At 38.5% G+C, this 18,793-nt stretch overlaps 2 protein-coding genes across 9 annotated transcripts in view; one reads left to right on the top strand and one right to left on the bottom strand.

Moving 5' to 3' along the window:
- The window catches only part of LOC131435824 (sodium/calcium exchanger 1), a 367,945-nt gene that overhangs the window by 69,101 nt on the left and 280,051 nt on the right, over positions 1-18,793 (bottom strand). The window lies entirely within an intron of this gene.
- LOC131432175 (uncharacterized) lies at positions 976-13,382 on the top strand. The gene is made up of 4 exons (XM_058601722.1): positions 976-2,158; positions 2,217-2,645; positions 11,590-12,789; positions 12,852-13,382. Exons 1-4 carry the CDS (start codon positions 1,039-1,041, stop codon positions 13,265-13,267), a joined length of 3,165 nt encoding a protein of 1,054 aa, XP_058457705.1. The 5' UTR covers positions 976-1,038; the 3' UTR covers positions 13,268-13,382.

The following is an 18,793-nucleotide window of genomic DNA, read 5'->3' on the forward strand; positions in this document are numbered from 1 at the left end:
TTAATAGAAAATATATGAAATGACCCCGTTTTTGATTGTGATTCTACGCTTAGGTAGAAGTGAATTTTTGTTTATTTTCCAAGTGGAGAAATGTAATTCGAAGGAAACATGATGAAGCCTTTGTTGGATTCATATAGACTGGCTCTTTTGGAGACTTTTCATCTCAAATCAGTCTTCTGTGTGTCAAATTTGTGATTGCAAGGAACTAGTGATCATGAAGATTGGACTAATAAGCGATTTTGTGCACAGCGCAATATGCACAAATAAACCATAAGCTGGCTTGCACTTGACAGCCAAACAATCTTTTCATATCGCATTGACGTTGCAGCTTTAAGCTTGGGCACATTGCTTAGTGCACCAGAATTCCGTGTATTAACACAAATTCTAATTGTATGAACCAATACATCGAACAGAGGTATCTAACATCTCACACTAGCTAAAGGTGTCACTAACAACAATCAGATGAAATGATTTGTGGAGCTGACAGAAACGATAACGATCTCTACTTGATTCTTAAATTGAACATCATTATTCATCGACTCAAGTGTCGTCATTCATTCGAAGATTACATCACTCTACTTATCATCAGTGAACAACCAGTACAAAGATGAGGTGTGTTGAATTTAACGCATTTAAATTTCGGAATGCCGGTTCCAATATTTCTTTTTCTGTCCAACTCTAAAACTCAGTTCCAAGTCACTTCATGCTCTCAAAATTCATTGTAAAAGATTTTTTTTTTCATTTCTGTTGTCCGTTCATTATTGTAAACAGTATTGCTCATCGCCATGAAAAGGCAAATGTTAATTCACTGATCAAACACTGCTTATGAATGGCGCTGGTAGCACGCAACATGAAACAATTACATTTGTATCATAGGTATAAGACGGTCTAAAATAAAAACGCAAGTAATAACGATGAAATTGCACATTTTAGCATATCCATTATAGATCCTCTCTTTTCGGGCTCTGGCAGATCAGTGCTCATCGGACAAGCCTCCAGAACGGTCGTGTTGTTCATGCATCGCAAGATAGCGCAAAAATGTCGATAACGAGCGTGCTTCTTGTGGTACTTTGTCTAGTGGTGTCTGCTATTTTGCTCTATATCAGAAGCCGTCATCGTTTTTGGTCGGATCGAAATTTTCCATGCGCTCGTGGGAAACCAAGCTTCCTATTCGGTCATTTAAAGGGCGCGTTCTCAAGCATACACGGATGTTACATTAATCAAAAGCTGTACCAAGAGTTCAAACGCAGAGGTGAACGTTTCGGTGGCTACAGTTTCTTTGTGATCCCATCGGTGACCGTGATCGATCTGGACCTAGTCAAAACAATCCTGGTACGGGATTTCAGTATCTTTCACGATCGAGGTATATACAACGACCCCAAAGCAGATCCTCTATCCGGGCATTTGTTTCTACTAGAGGGCGCTCCTTGGAGATCGATGCGCAGAAAGCTAGCTCCTACCTTCACATCGGGCCGCATGAAGAATATGTTTGGTATGATGATTGATGTCGCGGAAGAGTTCAAAAACTACATGATGAAAAATTATGACCGACAGCCGGAGATTGAGATGAAGGATGTTGTATCTAGATTTACTACCGACGTGATTGGAACGTGTGCCTTCGGAATCGAGTGTAACACATTTAATAATCCAGACTCGGAGTTTTTGAAATATGGGGAAAAAGCATTCAATCAAAACGTAGCCGATTTGATGAAATTCGTATTTGCACAACTGTTTAAAAAAACTTCACGTTTATTAAAAGTGAAATTGACCGACTCTGGAGTGGAGAAATTTTTCATTGGCCTCTCTCGGGAGACCGTGGAATTTCGTGAGAAAAATAACGTCCAGAGGAATGATTTCCTCAATCTACTAATTCAGATTAAAAACAACGGAGCCCTGACGGATAATCCTGAAGAGACAGTTAATCAGACCGAGATAGGCCTCACTGCGGATGAAATAGCAGCACAGTGTTTTGTGTTCTTCGTTGCCGGATTTGAAACTTCGTCGACAACAATGAACTTCTGCTTGTATGAACTGGCCAAAAATCCGGACATTCAGGGGAAGCTAAGAGACGAGATAGAGAGTGCGATAACAAGAAACAACGGTAAGATCACGTATGATTTGGTGATGGAGATGCAGTACCTTGATAACGTCATCAATGGTGAGTAAACTCGATTTCAATCACAGATTTTGTCAACACTGGGATTAACTTTTTGCAGAAACACTACGGAAATATCCCCCCATCGAAAGTTTGAACCGAACCCCGGATTCAGATTATCGAATTCCCGACTCTGAGTATGTGATTCCTAAGCACACCTCGGTCATCATTCCGGTGTATGCGATCCATCACGACGAAGACATTTATCCCGATCCCGAACGATTCGATCCTGACCGGTTCCTACCGGAGGTGGTATCCTCCCGGCATCCGTATAGTTTCCTGCCGTTCGGAGAAGGACCTCGGATCTGTATCGGACTTCGCTTTGGGGTAATGCAAGCCAAGGTCGGATTGATCACGCTACTGAGGAGTTTCCGGTTTTTGCCGTCTTCACGTACACCTGACACGATCCGGTTCTATCCTGGATCTTTTGTGCTGTCACCGATGGAAGGCAATTACCTAAAAGTGGAACGGATTGCTACCAAGATTGAATAAAGCGTGTTTAGCTCAAATAAATTGTTTTCTTGAAATAAATCTCTAGAACAGTCGAAATAAAGTTTTCTTTTCGCATTTTCAGAAATATTTATGTAGAATTGAGATCTCAGATGGTTTCCAAGACGGACTGAGTAATGAACTCTTACTCTATGGCTGGCTTTTCCTTTTTGAGTTTTCATGAACGTTTTAAATATTAAATCAACTGAGAAGAGTGAACTTTCAAAAATAAACAAATCAAGCTTCTTTCCTTTTCTTCAACTTCAAAATCGAACAATTTTGTATAAAAATGTCGATTCTGCAAAATTTCGAACGAACGTAACGAACAAAAACTCCTTGTTTTTATCTAAATGGAATGACCTACTACAAAACAAACAAAATTTTAATCATTTATTAAATTTATAAACAGATTGGGCAACCGGCTACCGAGAAAAAACTATTAATTTATCAAACAAACAAGTTATTTTTACTACTTATTTACTATACCGATGTATGTTATTAACCTTGTAATATCAAAGGATTGGCGCAATAGGTAATTTTTATCATTCAATTTAAAAAAAAATTAAAACTCCTGCAATTGTCGCCTTTTACGACATGGAAGCAGGAACCCAGTGGATCTATTCTTGGATTATTTTTCCCGCCGGATTCCACACGTCATTTAGACTGGTTCTGTCCGGAGAAAGCTAATAGGTACTATCAATCTCCTAGTGGAGCTCAGAGTCCCTTCGAAAATTAGCTTTGCTCATTTTTGTGATTACATGGAAATAGTGATCATTGAGATTGGACTCCTGACTTGACCGGACTAGTGTAGTCGTTTTTTGCACTTCCTGATTAAAAATTAACTTTTCATTCTATTCATTCTTCATCTTATACGCGGATCAGGATAACGGACGAATACTCTTTTTAAAACAGAAACCAGTGTAATGTTGATTTCTCGAGTACTAGAATATTTAGTAATTGAGTACCAATTATTTTGGATATTTTATTTGTTATTTCGCGGGCATTTGAAAAATGGTATCTAGCCAAGTATAATGTTCAATTCTAGATAAACGTTAGTTTTAGCACCATAAATTAAGATCGTCAGTAGCACCTCAGTGTAAAATCCTTATCTTCCACTTCTGCTACACGGGTAAAAATCCATTGCCGGTACCATGATTAAAAGTCATGACATCATGAATCATGTCTATCCTGAATAATAAGTCATGATTTCATGAGCAAAATGATGGGTATCATACACATTTGCTTATGAAATTTCATGAGAAGGCATGGTTCATGATTTCATGATTAAAAAATCATGGTAATAGATTTTTATCCGTGTATGATTTTTCAAATGAATTTGCTCGTTTTTTATCCGAAATCATTAAACACATGCACAAATTCAAAATTTCCCTGCCGATTTGACAGCTCTTGCTGAAAATCTCTAAATGAGCAGGGCATCTCCATTTCAATGTCAATGTGTCTTTTGTATAATTTAAAACTGCCAAAAACAAATCAAAATCATGTTGTTTCCAATGCAATGTTTTAAACTGCATCTGTTAGATATTGGACGCTGAAGAGATTGAGAATTAGTAACGCCATCTGTCTGCCAGACCGATAACTTATGGACCGACTGTTTGGAATTACCAGAATTACTTTTCAATTATTAAAATTATTGGACTTTGAAATTAATTGTCACCAGGGAATATAAAATTTTCCACAATATTATCAAAAGTGCAACTTTGCCGTACAAAACACCGTTTCCCTTGAACTGGATAAAACACTTCGTGCACCACGCTATGATACAACAATTTCGAAGATAACATTAGATGATAAGTAACAACTACCGTTCCATTTCGAATGTCAGCATTAGTCGGCACAAACTTCGATAGAAGGAATGAAATTGAATCGGTACACACCTTCGAATTTGTTTGTTGGATTACCCGAAGCAATCATTGAACTAGAGATTAAAATAATCCCACCAGGAGGTAAATTTGGTAACGAGATAACACTTATCACGCCGCAAGGCAGCGCTGAAAATTTGATACAACATTCTTCTACATGACATCATTATTTTGCAAGATATGATTTGGTTTGTATACCAGTGCAGAACTCTCGCTTGTAACGATCTAGGACAGGACCAGACAACTGGCTTCCTTTTCCCGAAAAATATTTCTCTTCTTATTCCGGTTGCTTCCTCGCGATCACTATTGCCAGTTGAAAAGCTTCTCCACTTATAACATGCGATTATGTATCGTTTGAAAACACTTAGACAAATGTTATTTCAGTCAAAAATATAACTCCGAATTCCTAGTTGATCAGATGCTTGTTTTAAAGAAAATGTTTAGTTGAAAAAGTTTAATAAAATATTTCTTAAACACTTATATTTCGGTAATTAATTTTTGCAGCTTCATTAACGATTTGACTTTATTTCAATTTGAGAAAAATACTACCAAACAGAAGTATCCAAAGATTTGATGCTATTCTCAAGTACAACCAAAATAATCAATATTCTCGTCCATATCACACTTCATGATTTCAGACTTTCTCTTTGTATCATCCAGTAATTGTTAAATGTACTCGGATACTTTCCACATTGACAGGACTTAAAAACAAATTGAACTTAAATCCTATTGAAATGAATTATTGTAAAAAGATGATCCAAAAAACAAAATATGCAATTTCAAACTACATTGTTGCCGACGACACAGACAACACTTTTTCTACCACCCTGTAGAAATTTTTATTTCAACAACTTGTAAAAGGTGATTTTTTTGAGGTTAGGATTTTCATGCATTAGTATTTGCTCAGATTTTTTGAGGTTATGATTTTCATGCATTATTATTTGCTCAGTATGCTCTGACATTTCATCATGAATAGACTTACTAACGAGCAACGCTTGCAAATCAGTGAATGGGCCCTAGAAAAGTTGGCAGAAAATCCGCTTTTTTATCGACAAATTTTGTTCAGCGATGAGGCTCATTTCTGGTTGAATGGCTACGTAAATAAGCAAAATTGCCGCATTTGGAGTGAAGAGCAACCAGAAGCCGTTCAAGAACTGCCCATGCATCCCGAAAAATGCACTGTTTGGTGTGGTTTGTACGCTGGTGGAATCATTGGACCGTATTTTTTCAAAGATGCTGTTGGACGCAACGTTACAGTGAATGGCGATCGCTATCGTTCGATGCTAACAAACTTTTTGTTGCCAAAAATGGAAGAACTGAACTTGGTTGACATGTGGTTTCAACAAGATGGCGCTACATGCCACACAGCTCGCGATTCTATGGCCATTTTGAGGGAAAACTTCGGAGAACAATTCATCTCAAGAAATGGACCGGTAAGTTGGCCACCAAGATCATGCGATTTGACGCCTTTAGACTATTTTTTGTGGGGCTACGTCAAGTCTAAAGTCTACAGAAATAAGCCAGTAACTATTCCAGCTTTGGAAGACAACATTTCCGAAGAAATTCGGGCTATTCCGGCCGAAATGCTCGAAAAAGTTGCCCAAAATTGGACTTTCCGAATGGACCACCTAAGACGCAGCCGCGGTCAACATTTAAATGAAATTATCTTCAAAAAGTAAATGTCATGTACCAATCTAACGTTTAAAATAAAGAACCGATGAGATTTTGCAAATTTTATGCGTTTTATTGTTTAAAAAAGTTCTCAAGCTCTTAAAAAATCACCCTGTACTTGCTTATGTCAATTTCAACCAATCACGAGCTGGTCCGACACTGGCTCTTGAAGTGGAATAACAATTGTCAGGTCCTATCCTAGGTAGCGGGCGTTACACGATCATTAAAAGTGTCATTACTAAAAAGTAACGTCATTTTTAATGAACGTGTAGGTGCAGTAATGATGAACTCCCCATTTAAATTTGGAATGTCATTACTTAGTAATATAATAAATTTAAATCGTTGTGACTATTGTAGAATTATATTAGGATAAGAATTTTATGTAAAAATGATGCTACGGCGAAGAAAAACAGATTTTCTGGCCGGAAATTAGAGAGAGAGAGAGAGAGTGAGTGAGTGAGTGAGAGAGAGAGAGAGAGAGAGAGAGAGAGAGAGAGAGAGAGAGAGAGAGAGAGAGAGAGAGAGAGAGAGAGAGAGAGAGAGAGAAAGGTTATCTGCCACATTCACGTGCGGACGAATGAAGGAACGATCGTGAAAGTGGCGGATGACAGAAATGAAAGATGTGTTGGACCGATTCACAGCCGATGTTATTGGATCGTGTGCGTTTGGGTTGAAGTGTAATACACTGAGGAATGCGGATTCAGATTTTCTAGGGCTATCGAACAGAACTTCACTGATGTGGTGAAATTTATCTTTGCCTCAACATTTATTTTTAAAAAAAATTCGAAAGAAAATAGAGAAGGCGATTGAAGACAATGACGGACAAATCACGTACTGCTTGTGATTTTCCGTGTGCGTCTGCAATGTTTCAGCTTTGCGATTGCCCAGAAAAAAGGCGGGTGGGTAATGTCAGAAACATGATCGGATTAACGTGAATACAAAAAACAATGACTCGTTGAAACTCAAACTGTGCCCTTATAAAGTACGATCTCAAGAGGTCAAAAGTGGGCTATATAAAACATATGTAATAAAAATAAGTTCAGTATCAAATATGATAACACTCAATGGAAGCATCGAAAATAACTAGAGTTGTTTTATAAACCAGTGGAAATATTCTGTGAGGGATGGTTTTCCTTGTATCTAGAACCTAGTATCTTGACCTCTACCATCATTATGATTTTAATGTATCAATTATTACATTTTTATTGTCGTCGTAATCGGTCGTTTCTCGTACACAAGCCTGTAATTATTTTAATGGTCTAATATGATTAGAAGTATCGCTTGGTCGATGTTAGCATCCATCAGCACCTCATACATTAAAACTCGAAGAACACAGGGTAGTGTCTAGTTTTCGTCTAATACGTTGATGAAGATTTTACGTCAGGGTGCAATTATAATATTGCTTGAGTGAAATTAAATTTCTCTTCCTTATAGGGTTTCGTCAGTCTTAATTTTTCGAAATATACAGCTCCTTATTTTTAATACTTGGCTTCCCTGCCCCGGCTCCATATGAAGACAGGTTCAAAGATTCCATCGTTGATTCGAAACGACACCCATACTAGTATAAAGATGCGTTCTACATCAATACTGTCATTTTCGCATTGCGTGTGGGCGTTTCCCATGTTTAATAATCTGATGATTTGGTTACAAATGGATAAAATTCAAATAGTTTTTTATCATATGTGGGACTGTAAAGTGCCTTGAATTGCCAAAACCTATGGGATCTGTGTTAGGGCAGACTGTTGGCGGGCACAAATTCGTCCAAAATTTTACTTGGAATTCATTGTGATTTCCAATTGGATTCCAAATTTCGTTTAGTTTTTGGTAATAATCAAGATAATTTAGACCTCATATATTCAAAACTACCATCCACTATTATCTTAAGTTTCGAAAATTTACGATGCAAAAATTGTAATAATGGGTTTTAAATCAGAAGACCAACGCACCTTTAGTGTTTTTGAAAGAAAGGTGCTGAGGATCATTTATGGCGCGGAATGCAAATGGAAGACGGAACGTGAAGACGGCGTATGAATCAAGAAGAACCACCGGGCAGCTAAAATCGGACATCTATGATGGGCAAGGCATATCATAAGGATGTCGGACAACAGCCCAGTGAAAATGGTTCTTGAATCTATACCGAGTGGGTCAAGAAAAAGCGGAGCGCAATGAGCAAGATGGATCGACCAAGTGGAGGGCGATTTATGATGCATCCGTGCCTTGAGTGACTGGCGTCCAGCAGCCATGGACCGAGTTATGTCGAGACGTATGCTTGATACAGCAAAGAACACCCCAGGATAATCGCTGTTAGGTAAGGTGGGTAAATCTTCAGAAGACGGGTTTCTCGTAAAACTGTTCACAAAAAAGTTAGAACAAAATAGGTAATTTTTTGAGAGCCACCCTACTTTTACTCCGAAAAATTTTTAATTCATTAGTGACAGTTAATTTGGTTACATTCATCAATTCCGGCAACTTTGCGAGCGAGTATTATGGATTTTCGCGATGTACAAGCAAAATTTTGACGGGTCACTACACTTGCTAAAATGTTTTGATGCTTTTTGAAATCGAATGCATTGGAAAATAGCGCACTGAACAAGTTTGTGCTCTAATTTCAATAAAGTCAACTAAGACTGGCTAAATGTGGTGATCTGAGGGAATACTGCGTTCATTTAGATTTTCCTCCAAAGGACTTTATTTCGAGATTTGACGATAAGGAGTGTATCGAAAATAAGCTATCCATATACATTTGTGTTGTACGCATATGTTTGTGATGGTTTTTATGCTCAGATCATTGCATGCTGTGGTGGTTTTTATGCTCAGATCACAGCATGCTGTGTGTTTGGCTGTCAGCTTTCGTTTGTTTGTTTGTTCGTGCGATTGAAATTCTGCGTTTTCAAAATGTCGCGTATTGAAAAGGAAGTGAAAATTAAGTTTCTGGACACATGGCTAGGTGAGAAGGGTATTACTATGCAAAAATTGGCGAGGCGGTTCGGAATTCATCATGCCAGTGTTAATACCATCATTAATATATTTGTGGAACACTACTCGTTGGGTGAGCTACCAGGAAGAGGCAGAAAAGCCAGTTTTCCAACCCGAAACTGGACCAGAAAGTGATCTCTAATCATGAAGAACAAATCAATGTCAATGCGTGATTTGGTCAAAAAAAGCAGGAACGAGTGTCGGAATGATCCAGCGTATCAAGAAGCGAAATCACCTGAAGACCTACAAGAAGCAGGAAATCAGCAGGAAATCAGCAGGAAATACAAAGTGTAGAACAGAAAAAGCGAGCAGCAACAAGGGCCCGGAAATTGTATTCGCGTTTTTTGCAGTATCCGGATGCATACGTTTTGATGGACGATGAGACTTATGTAAAGGAGGACTCAAAAACCCATCCAGGTCCACAATACTTTACTGTCGTCGTTGGAGAGGATGTGAGCGATGCGGACAAGTCGATTCAAGTGGATAAATTCGGTCGGAAGGTACTGGTATGGTAAGCAATATGTTCCTGTGGTTTGAAGTTAACAATTTTTTACACTACCGGAACCATAAATTCAGAAATCTATCGATCTGAGTGTCTCCAGAAGAGATTGCTGCCTTTATATAAGAAGCATAGTACACCTTCACTTTTATGGCCGGATTTAGCGTCGGCTCACTATGCTAAAACCACTCTCAATCCACCGAATTGGCCTCAGCTTCGACCTCTTCGAACGTTACTGGACAATCGTGAAGAGGGTCTTCAAGAAGACTGGTAAGGCAGCTGAAAACATGCAGGAGTTAAAAAAAAATTAGGGCTCAAGCGACCAAAAAATGCGATGCAACACTTGTCCGGAACTTGATGAAGAGCGTTCGATCAAAAGTTCGAAATTTCCTGAAGGAATAACTTAAATTTCATCCGGTTTTCATTATGCTCAAGGTTAACCTCGTACAATAAAGCACAATCATGTACATCTTTCACACTAATACTTGTGTCTTAATTTACCATTCGAAAGACTGTGAATCGCAAGTAAACTGTTTGATAAAAAAAGTGTCTTCTCTTCTCTCATACAACAAGTAAAACCATAACCATAACTGTCATAAACATGGTAAATAATTTCGATAAATACCTGTGTTAACAAAAACAGTTATAATGTCATAGTTATCCAATGTTTGCAACAGTTTAATAAATGTGAAGTTGTTGCGAAAACTAATTGGTTATATGAAACTATTGGTTGTTTCTGTTTCAGTCCTATATGAAAAGCACCTTACTAAAATACACAGTTCTGTCCACATTTGCCACAGAATAACATATCCAATGTAGAACTTTCTATTAGGAGAATGACAGACTTTAATATGACTGGTAAAATGATAATAACGAAGTACGGAAACTGGGTACAAGAGCTATTAATTCGCAACCTTCCATAGAAATCGTTCTACCAACTGAACTTCTGTGGATGTTATGAAACACAACTCAGAAGACAGTCGAAATAAATAGCTGAAAAAAAAAACGAAATTTACGCTTGATGTAAATTCAAGCATGCCGTAATTTTTTCGGTGATGACACAATATTACATCTTCTAACATGTAAAAATAAATTTTGCGTCTGTAAGTGTAAGTGAATCACGACGCTCCTTTTATGTGCATCTATAGAAAACTCAAGAGAACTATCGAACTCAAGTTAACTGCAACAATGGTGCATCGATTGTCACAGAAAGTTTTTTTTCACCTGTGGGCCGTAAGAAGATTAATATATCCAAAATGGACATTCGACCAAAAAAGTTTCGGAACCACTGCGTTAGATGATTCCATTTGGTTTACAGAACTGTTCGGTAGTTGTTTGACAGTCGAAAAAATAAAAAAAAATAAAAAATCGGTGAAAAATTACCGAATTCAGCAGAATTTTCTAAGTGTGATAGTTTTGATGGTTCTAATTAGAGATAAATGATATATGCGCGGAAAATTTTAAATCCCATCCAAGATTTTCAAATATATTGAACAGTTTTTAACAGTAAAGCTTTGGGATGATGCATACCAAAATCGCGTTGATTACCCGATTGAGGATATTTTTTTTCTCTCGCTCAACGAAGACACCGGATCGTTAATCGTGTTCGATACGAAAATGTTCGTGCTTTCTCCGAGCTATAGTTGATGATAAGATACATTATCTACTTTGCCAGCCGGGTCAAATAATTTGCTCCGTGGCTGATTGTCAAGTGCTAGAAGTCTCCATTGGAGGTTTCACAATCAACTGAACGTTTTTTCTTTTGAAGATTTTCTGTTTTTTTTTGTGTCACCGACCATTTCTCATTCACTGGTGATACAAATTCTAGTCGGATACTTAGCACTGACCTTGAATATCACATTCGAGTGGTTCAGCCGGAGAGCTGGCACTCGCTCTCATCTTCGCTCACGACGATTAACGTGCGCAGAGAGTAGTGACCGTCATCGCTCACAGAGCAGCACAACGCAATTTCATCAGTCACTGGCGGCCGTTCGGAAAAATCAGATGCGTTTTAGAGCGAAAAACATGCGCGATGTTTGAATGTATATTAGCGATCGTCATCACCGTCGTGCTCGCCACCGGTGCCAGCTGTTGGTTGTTTTTGGACAAACGGCGCAATTTTTGGAAGCAACGAAATTTCCCGTGCACTGGCCGGGCACTGCTGATGTACGGTGACTACAAGGAAACGGCCCGAACCGAACATATGCAGGTGACCAATCAGCGGTTGTATCGGGAGTTCAAAGCGAAGAAGGTACCGATCGGAGGAACGATACTTTTTATTGGCAAAGCGGCCCTTGTTATCGATCCGGAACTGATCAAGGCAATTTTGGTGAAGGATTTTAATAATTTCCATGATCGCGGTATCTACAACAATCCGGAAGTAGACCCATTATCGGGACATCTGTTCAACCTGGAAGGCCAAGCATGGCGTCAGCTAAGGACGAAATTGTCACCGACGTTCACCTCGGGAAAGATGAAGATGATGTTTGAAACCATTCTCGGAGTGGCGGATGAGTTCAGTGGACTGTTGAATGAGCAAACATCGAATGGAAAAGTGGAGTTGGACATGAAGAACATTTTCGCTGCCTTCACGACGGACGTGATCGGAACGTGCGCTTTCGGTATCGAGTGCAACAGTTTGCGTTACCCGGATTGTGAAATTCGCCAGGTATCGTCGAAAATTTTCCAGCAATCCTCCTGGCAAATTTTGTGGATGATGTTACTGATGACTTTCAAAGGAGTGGCTACCAAACTGAAGTTGAAAGCTATGGCACCAGATATAGAGAAATTTTTCATGGATCTAGTGCGCAATACGGTGGAGTATAGAGAGAAGAACAACGTCCAACGGAATGACTTCATGAATATGCTGATCCAGATGAAGAACAGTGAAAAGCTGGAGGAAAAGTTAACAATGAATGAAATAACAGCGCAAGCGTTCCTATTTTTCTTGGCGGCGTTCGATACATCGTCGACAACCATGGTAAACTGTTTGTATGAGCTGTCGTTGAACCCAGATATTCAAAATAAACTACGACACGAAATCCGACAAGTCTGTGGCAACGGAAAGCTAACTTACGAATCGGTTAGCTCCGTCGAATATCTTAACATGGTTATCGATGGTAGGTTTTCATATTGATTTGATGGTCCAATCTGGGTTAATCCATAAACTTTTCATTTACAGAAACCCTCCGAAAGTACCCGCCTTCGGATATTTTACTGAGAACATGCAACAAAAACTACCAGATTCCGGATAGTGATCTTATTATACCGGAACGGGTGATAGTCATAGTTCCGATACAAGCCATTCATAACGATCCGGAATACTACCCGGAACCGGAACGATTCGATCCCGAACGGTTCAGTGCCAAGAACCGAGCGGAAAGACATCCGTTTGTGTATTTACCGTTCGGAGAGGGGCCCCGTAACTGTATCGGAATGCGGTTCGGTTTGATGCAAACCAGAATCGGATTGATCACAGTTCTGCGAAACTACAGTGTGGAGACCAGTGAAAACACACCGATTCCGCTGGTAATCGATCCGAAGTCTGCACTTCCCTCGTCCGTAGGGGGTATCCCGTTAGTACTGCAGAAGATTTGAAAGGCACGTGGAACCGGTTAGGGATCATTCGAATTTGAACCCAAATATTCAGTTGAATATTGAGATAGTTGTTATTATTAGAAGTTAAATAAAGATAGGATTTTATTCAAAAAAATTTGAGAAAATTGATCAATATAATTTAATGTTTGAAGATGATTTCATGCAAATGATGCCCGCGGCTCCGCTTAAGATGGCCCATGCGCAAGGTCCAATTTTGGCACACTCTCCCCCAACATCTCGGCCGGTATTTTACGAATAAGTGGTTCAATATTGGCTTCCAGTGCGTCAATCGTTGCTGGTTTATCCTTGTAGACAGAAGCCTTAACATGGCCTCACATAAAAATTGTCCAAATGCGTTAAATCACACGATCGGCGGCTCTCGTTTTGGTAATTGTTTCGCGTGCCATGTGGGATGTGGCACCGTCTTGTTCAAACCACATGTCAGACACGTCCATTTCTGCCATTTTGGGCAAAAAATCGTTAATCATCACACGGTAACGCTCTCCATTCACAATAAATTTCCGCCCATCGTAGCCTTTGAAGATGTACGGTCCTTGGAAGTCTTCACTCCATTCAACCAGAAATTTCTTAATCTTTTAACCAAGCATGAATCTTTATAGTAAAATTTAATCATTTGCAAGCGTTGTTAGTTCGTAAGTTTTCTTCTTCTTCTTCTTTCGATTGCACAGCAACTTAGGCTATATTGTCAGTTCATTTTTGTTTATAGTCCAATGGACTTCATTTTCACTGGACTACAAGCGAAAATCTCGCTGTGTGGCTATGTCGAGTCGCCAAAGTAGGGATAAAAATTATTTCTTTCTTGCGAAATACTCAAACTTTCACCGCACTAACACGATTCAACGTGCTCTCAACCCGTTTAGAGATTCACCGGAAGTGCCTTCGTAGGTCGATTCATGATTAAATTATAGACCAAACTGAACAAGTTTGACAATAACACAAGACATCAATAACGCGTGTACAATGTTGCGCCATTTTCCGTTGCAATAAAAACCATTGCCGTATTATCGATTGCCAAGTACAAAGCATTTGTAGAAAGTATTGTTTAATTACTTTTTTTTTAATAAAAAGCTGCTGAATACCATCGAGTTTTTACAGAAGCTTACGAAAATTTTTTTGAGTTTTAACGGGGGAAAGACAAAAAAACGCAAAGCACAACTAAAAAAAATGATACCGAATTGCCGTCGTTTCTAATTGTCAATCGGGAAGGATTCAGAGTGTAGTAAAATGAGTTTCTCATGAGCTAAATAGTAGACAACAGGAGAAGCGAAAAAACGGCGAGCGAAACTTTGCTTTCTTAGCATGAAACGCCCCAGCCGACAAAAAGGCGGGTGGGTAATGTCAGAGACATAACTGGATGTCGTGAATACGAAAACAACTGACCTGTTCCTTAACACATCCGAATATCAATTAGTTGATCAATTGTATGAATTATGCAAGCATTCCCCTTTTTCACATTTTTCGCAAAAACAAAGAAGGCTTCACTTGATCTCGATTACTGTGAATTTCACATAGCGAAAAGTGCACAAATCTTACCAAACTGTTCTAGATTTGCACTAAACTGAGGATATTTACCTTTGATTTGCGAACAACAAATCCGAATAGTTACAAGCTCCACCAACATGGACTTCCAGCGGTTATAAATAATTATTTGCACAACCTTTTGTCAGAGAAGTGCATGTATTTTTCACATGGCGATTTGGCAACATTCAGAATTAGCTACATGGGTCTCCCGCAAGGCTCATGCCTCAGTCCGCTCCTCTATAATTTTTACGTGAATGACATTGACAGCTGTCTAGTAACCCCATGTACACTAAGGCAATTGGCAGATGATGGCGTGGTTTCAGTTACTGGGCCCAAAGCTATTGATCTGCATAAACCATTGCAAGATACCTTAGATAACTTGTCTGTTTGGGCTGTCCATCTGGGTATCGAATTCTCTGCGGAGAAAAGAGAGCTGGTCGTCTTTTCAAGAAAGCATGATCCCGCGCAGCTCCAGCTTCATATGATGGGAAGAATGATCCAACAGGTTTTAACTTTTAAATACCTCGGGGTGTGGTTCGATTCCAAATGCACGTGGGGAGGACACATTAGGTATCTGATAACGAAATGCCAACAAAGAGTAAATTTTCTTCGAACAATAACAGGATTTTGGTGGGGTTCTCATCCGCAAGATCTAATAAAATTGTATCAAACAACGATACTTTCAGTGATGGAATATGGATGCGTTTGTTTTCGTTCCGCTGCAAACTCTCATTTTATCAAACTTGAGCGAATTCAGTACCGTTGTTTGCGAATTGCCTTAGGCTGCATGCACTCGACACATACAATGAGTCTTGAAGTTCTGGCGGGAGTTCTTCCATTAAAAGATCGATTTTGGGAGCTTTCATCACGCCTGCTAATAAGATGTGAGGTGCTGAATCCCATGGTAATTAATAATTTCGAACGACTAGTCGAGCTTCGATCTCAAACAAAATTTATGACAGTATATTTTAACCATATGTCACAGGAAATCAACCCTTCAAGATATATTCCTATCCGTGTCAGCATCCTAAGTGCCCCTGACTCAACTTTATTTTTCGATACATCCATGCAGCGTGAAGTGCGTGGAATCCCGGATCATCTACGCTCGACGGAAATCCCAAAAATATTTTTAAGTAAGTTCAGGCATATTGACTCTGAGAAAATGTTTTACACGGACGGATCGCGAATTGAAGAAGCGACAGGGTTTGGTATGTTCAACAATAATGTTTCGGCCTCATTTAGGCTTCAAGAACCTGCATCTGTTTATATAGCAGAGCTAGCAGCAGTTCATTATAGTTTGAGTGTAATCGTCACATTATCTCCAAACCATTATTTCCTCTTCACAGATAGTCTGAGTGCAATTGAAGCCATTCGCTCAATCGCTGCTGGCAAAAATGAACCGTTTTTCTTGGGTAAAATAAAACAGTGTCTGAACGACATATTGAATAATAATTATCTAATCACTATAGTCTGGGTCCCGGCTCATTGCTCCATTCCAGGCAATGAAAGAGCCGATAATTTAGCCAAACGTGGTGCTATTGAGGGTGAAATTTATGAGCGACCGATTGCTTTCAACGAATTCTATAGTTCGTCTCGCCAAAGAACACTTGCCAGCTGGCAAGCATCTTGGGATAGAGATGATCTGGGTCGGTGGATGCACTCAATTATTCCGAAAATATCGACAAAGGCATGGTTCAGGGGACTGGATGTGAGTAGGGATTTCATTCGTGTGATGTCCAGACTCATGTCCAATCACTACACGTTAGATGCACATCTCCTTCGAATTGGGCTCTCCGAGACTAATCATTGCGCTTGCGGAGAAGGTTATCGGGATATTGATCATGTCGTTTGGACATGCGTGGAGTATCGTGATGTCAGATCTCAACTAATAAATTCTTTGCGTACCCAAGGTAAACTATCCAATATCCCAGTTCGAGACATTCTTGCTTGTCGTGACCTTTCATACATGAAACTTATTTATCATTTCATAAAGAAAATTGGAGTTTCAATTTAATAAAGGCCCCTTTTAAGACTTAGTTCTGATCTCAGCTGCGTCCATGAGTTCAACCAATAGCTAAATTAGAATAAAAATTATGTAATGATACAAACAAACTCGAAACAGTTTATGAAATTATCAACAAAATGTCTGAAAATAACAGCTTATTTTATAATTTATAGAAGTTAATCGTTTGGTTCAAATAATATTTCCGAGTAGATTTCATAATTAATGACGAGTTACCTAAGATGATATTTAAGCTATAAGAGAATATGTTTTAATAAATTCAAAACGTTGTGACTATGTTAGAATTAAATTAGGATAAGAATGTTATGTAAAAGTGATGCTACGGCGAAGAAAAACTTATGTAAACTGCCTTAAGAAATAAACGTATTTATGGAAAAAAAATCCGAATAGTTCTTTAGAAAACTTTTAGAGCCATTAGAACGGCTGATTTTGTGTAATGCTCTCTACCGTTGTTTTTTCACCAATGCTAATGACTGGCAGCTGTGACGTAATCGCTCTTGTCGAAAGCGAAACGACACAAAACACATCTGCTCGCAGTGGCGATAGAATCCAAACAGATTCAATTTTTGTTAAGAGGTGTCTTTTTATATGGTTTCGTTTGTAGCTTTTTCAGCCGCATACAGAATTTTAATGTCGAGTATTTCATTTCGGATTTGCATTTCATTGAAACAAACTATCAGGTGCTGCACGGGATTCATTCCTGCCTTTCAGAAGGACCAAATTGTGGAACTCACTACGATACTAAACACTGTTCGGAACATTTTTTTCGAACGATTTGTTGTACAGCAGCAGATATTTTGTTCTCTTCCTAAGACCGCGTTCTGATTGGCTGGTGTTGACATGGGTCAAATGAGACAGGTTTTTCAATAGTGAACTATTGAAATACTTCAATGCTTTTGCTAAACACGTTTAAGTTGAAAAATTTCGATTCTATTGGTAGTTAGATTATATAAATTCTTTCACAGATCACTGAGCTATGAGCTTTCAAAATACGAGAAAGGCAAACGCGCCTTATGAATTATCCTCTTTGATACTCGTTTTTACCAAACATTTCAGAAAAGTTTAATTTTGAATTATTTGAGATTATGTCACACAACTGAATATTTTATCATAAAATCGTGATCATATTCCCGATGGCATGTAGCAAAAATTATGTTGATTCGTTAGATTCACGATCAAAAACTTATCACTCTCTCAGAGGGTAAATTTTGAAAAGGCACCCCATAGTAAAGTAAGTCGTATTCACGACAAAAGGATATTGAATCAAACTTTGAGTCTGCTTAGCAGTTTAAATTGAATTACAAGGTGGAGATGACAGTTTAAGAGTTGAACTACTTTAAGCATCAAGCAGCCGAAGGCAAAACGTGAAGAAATCATGATCCGGTACCGGATTGTTACGGAAAATGAAAACTGGATTCAGTTTGAGAATCCTAAACGCAAATAAACATGGATTGAACTCTACAGGTTTAAAAAGCTATTTGGACTATTTTTCTTATACGATTGTTGTTGTTACAAACTGAGCTTTTGTGGTAATTTCAAGAACAAACTATACACTAAGATTTAATTCCTTTGTTCGGTAATATTTTTGACGAGGAATTTCGGAATATGAGTTTTATTTTACAATAATGATGCAAATTTTTACCGGTCGATCAGTTTACGTAAATTTTTATTACATAATTTTGTAAATAGATATGCAATTCATACGGTAAATCTGAATAGTCGCCGAGTTCGGTAAAAACTATGCTGTCCGTATGGTAAAATTATCTTCCAATAACCGAACTTCTGTGAAAACTGATTGTCGCGAAAACTAACTTTCAAACAGTTATTAAACTTTTCAGTAAGTGTCTTTTTATTAACCAAACGAAAAAAATTTTGAAGTGTTCATCGAATGTATTGAGGTACAGGTGCTAAAGTTTTTATAACATTAGAACCACTAAAAGCTTTCTGTTTACTTATAGGCA

This window comes from Malaya genurostris, chromosome 1, assembly GCF_030247185.1.
Source record: "Malaya genurostris strain Urasoe2022 chromosome 1, Malgen_1.1, whole genome shotgun sequence".
In the NCBI taxonomy this organism is placed as follows: Eukaryota; Metazoa; Arthropoda; class Insecta; order Diptera; family Culicidae; genus Malaya; species Malaya genurostris.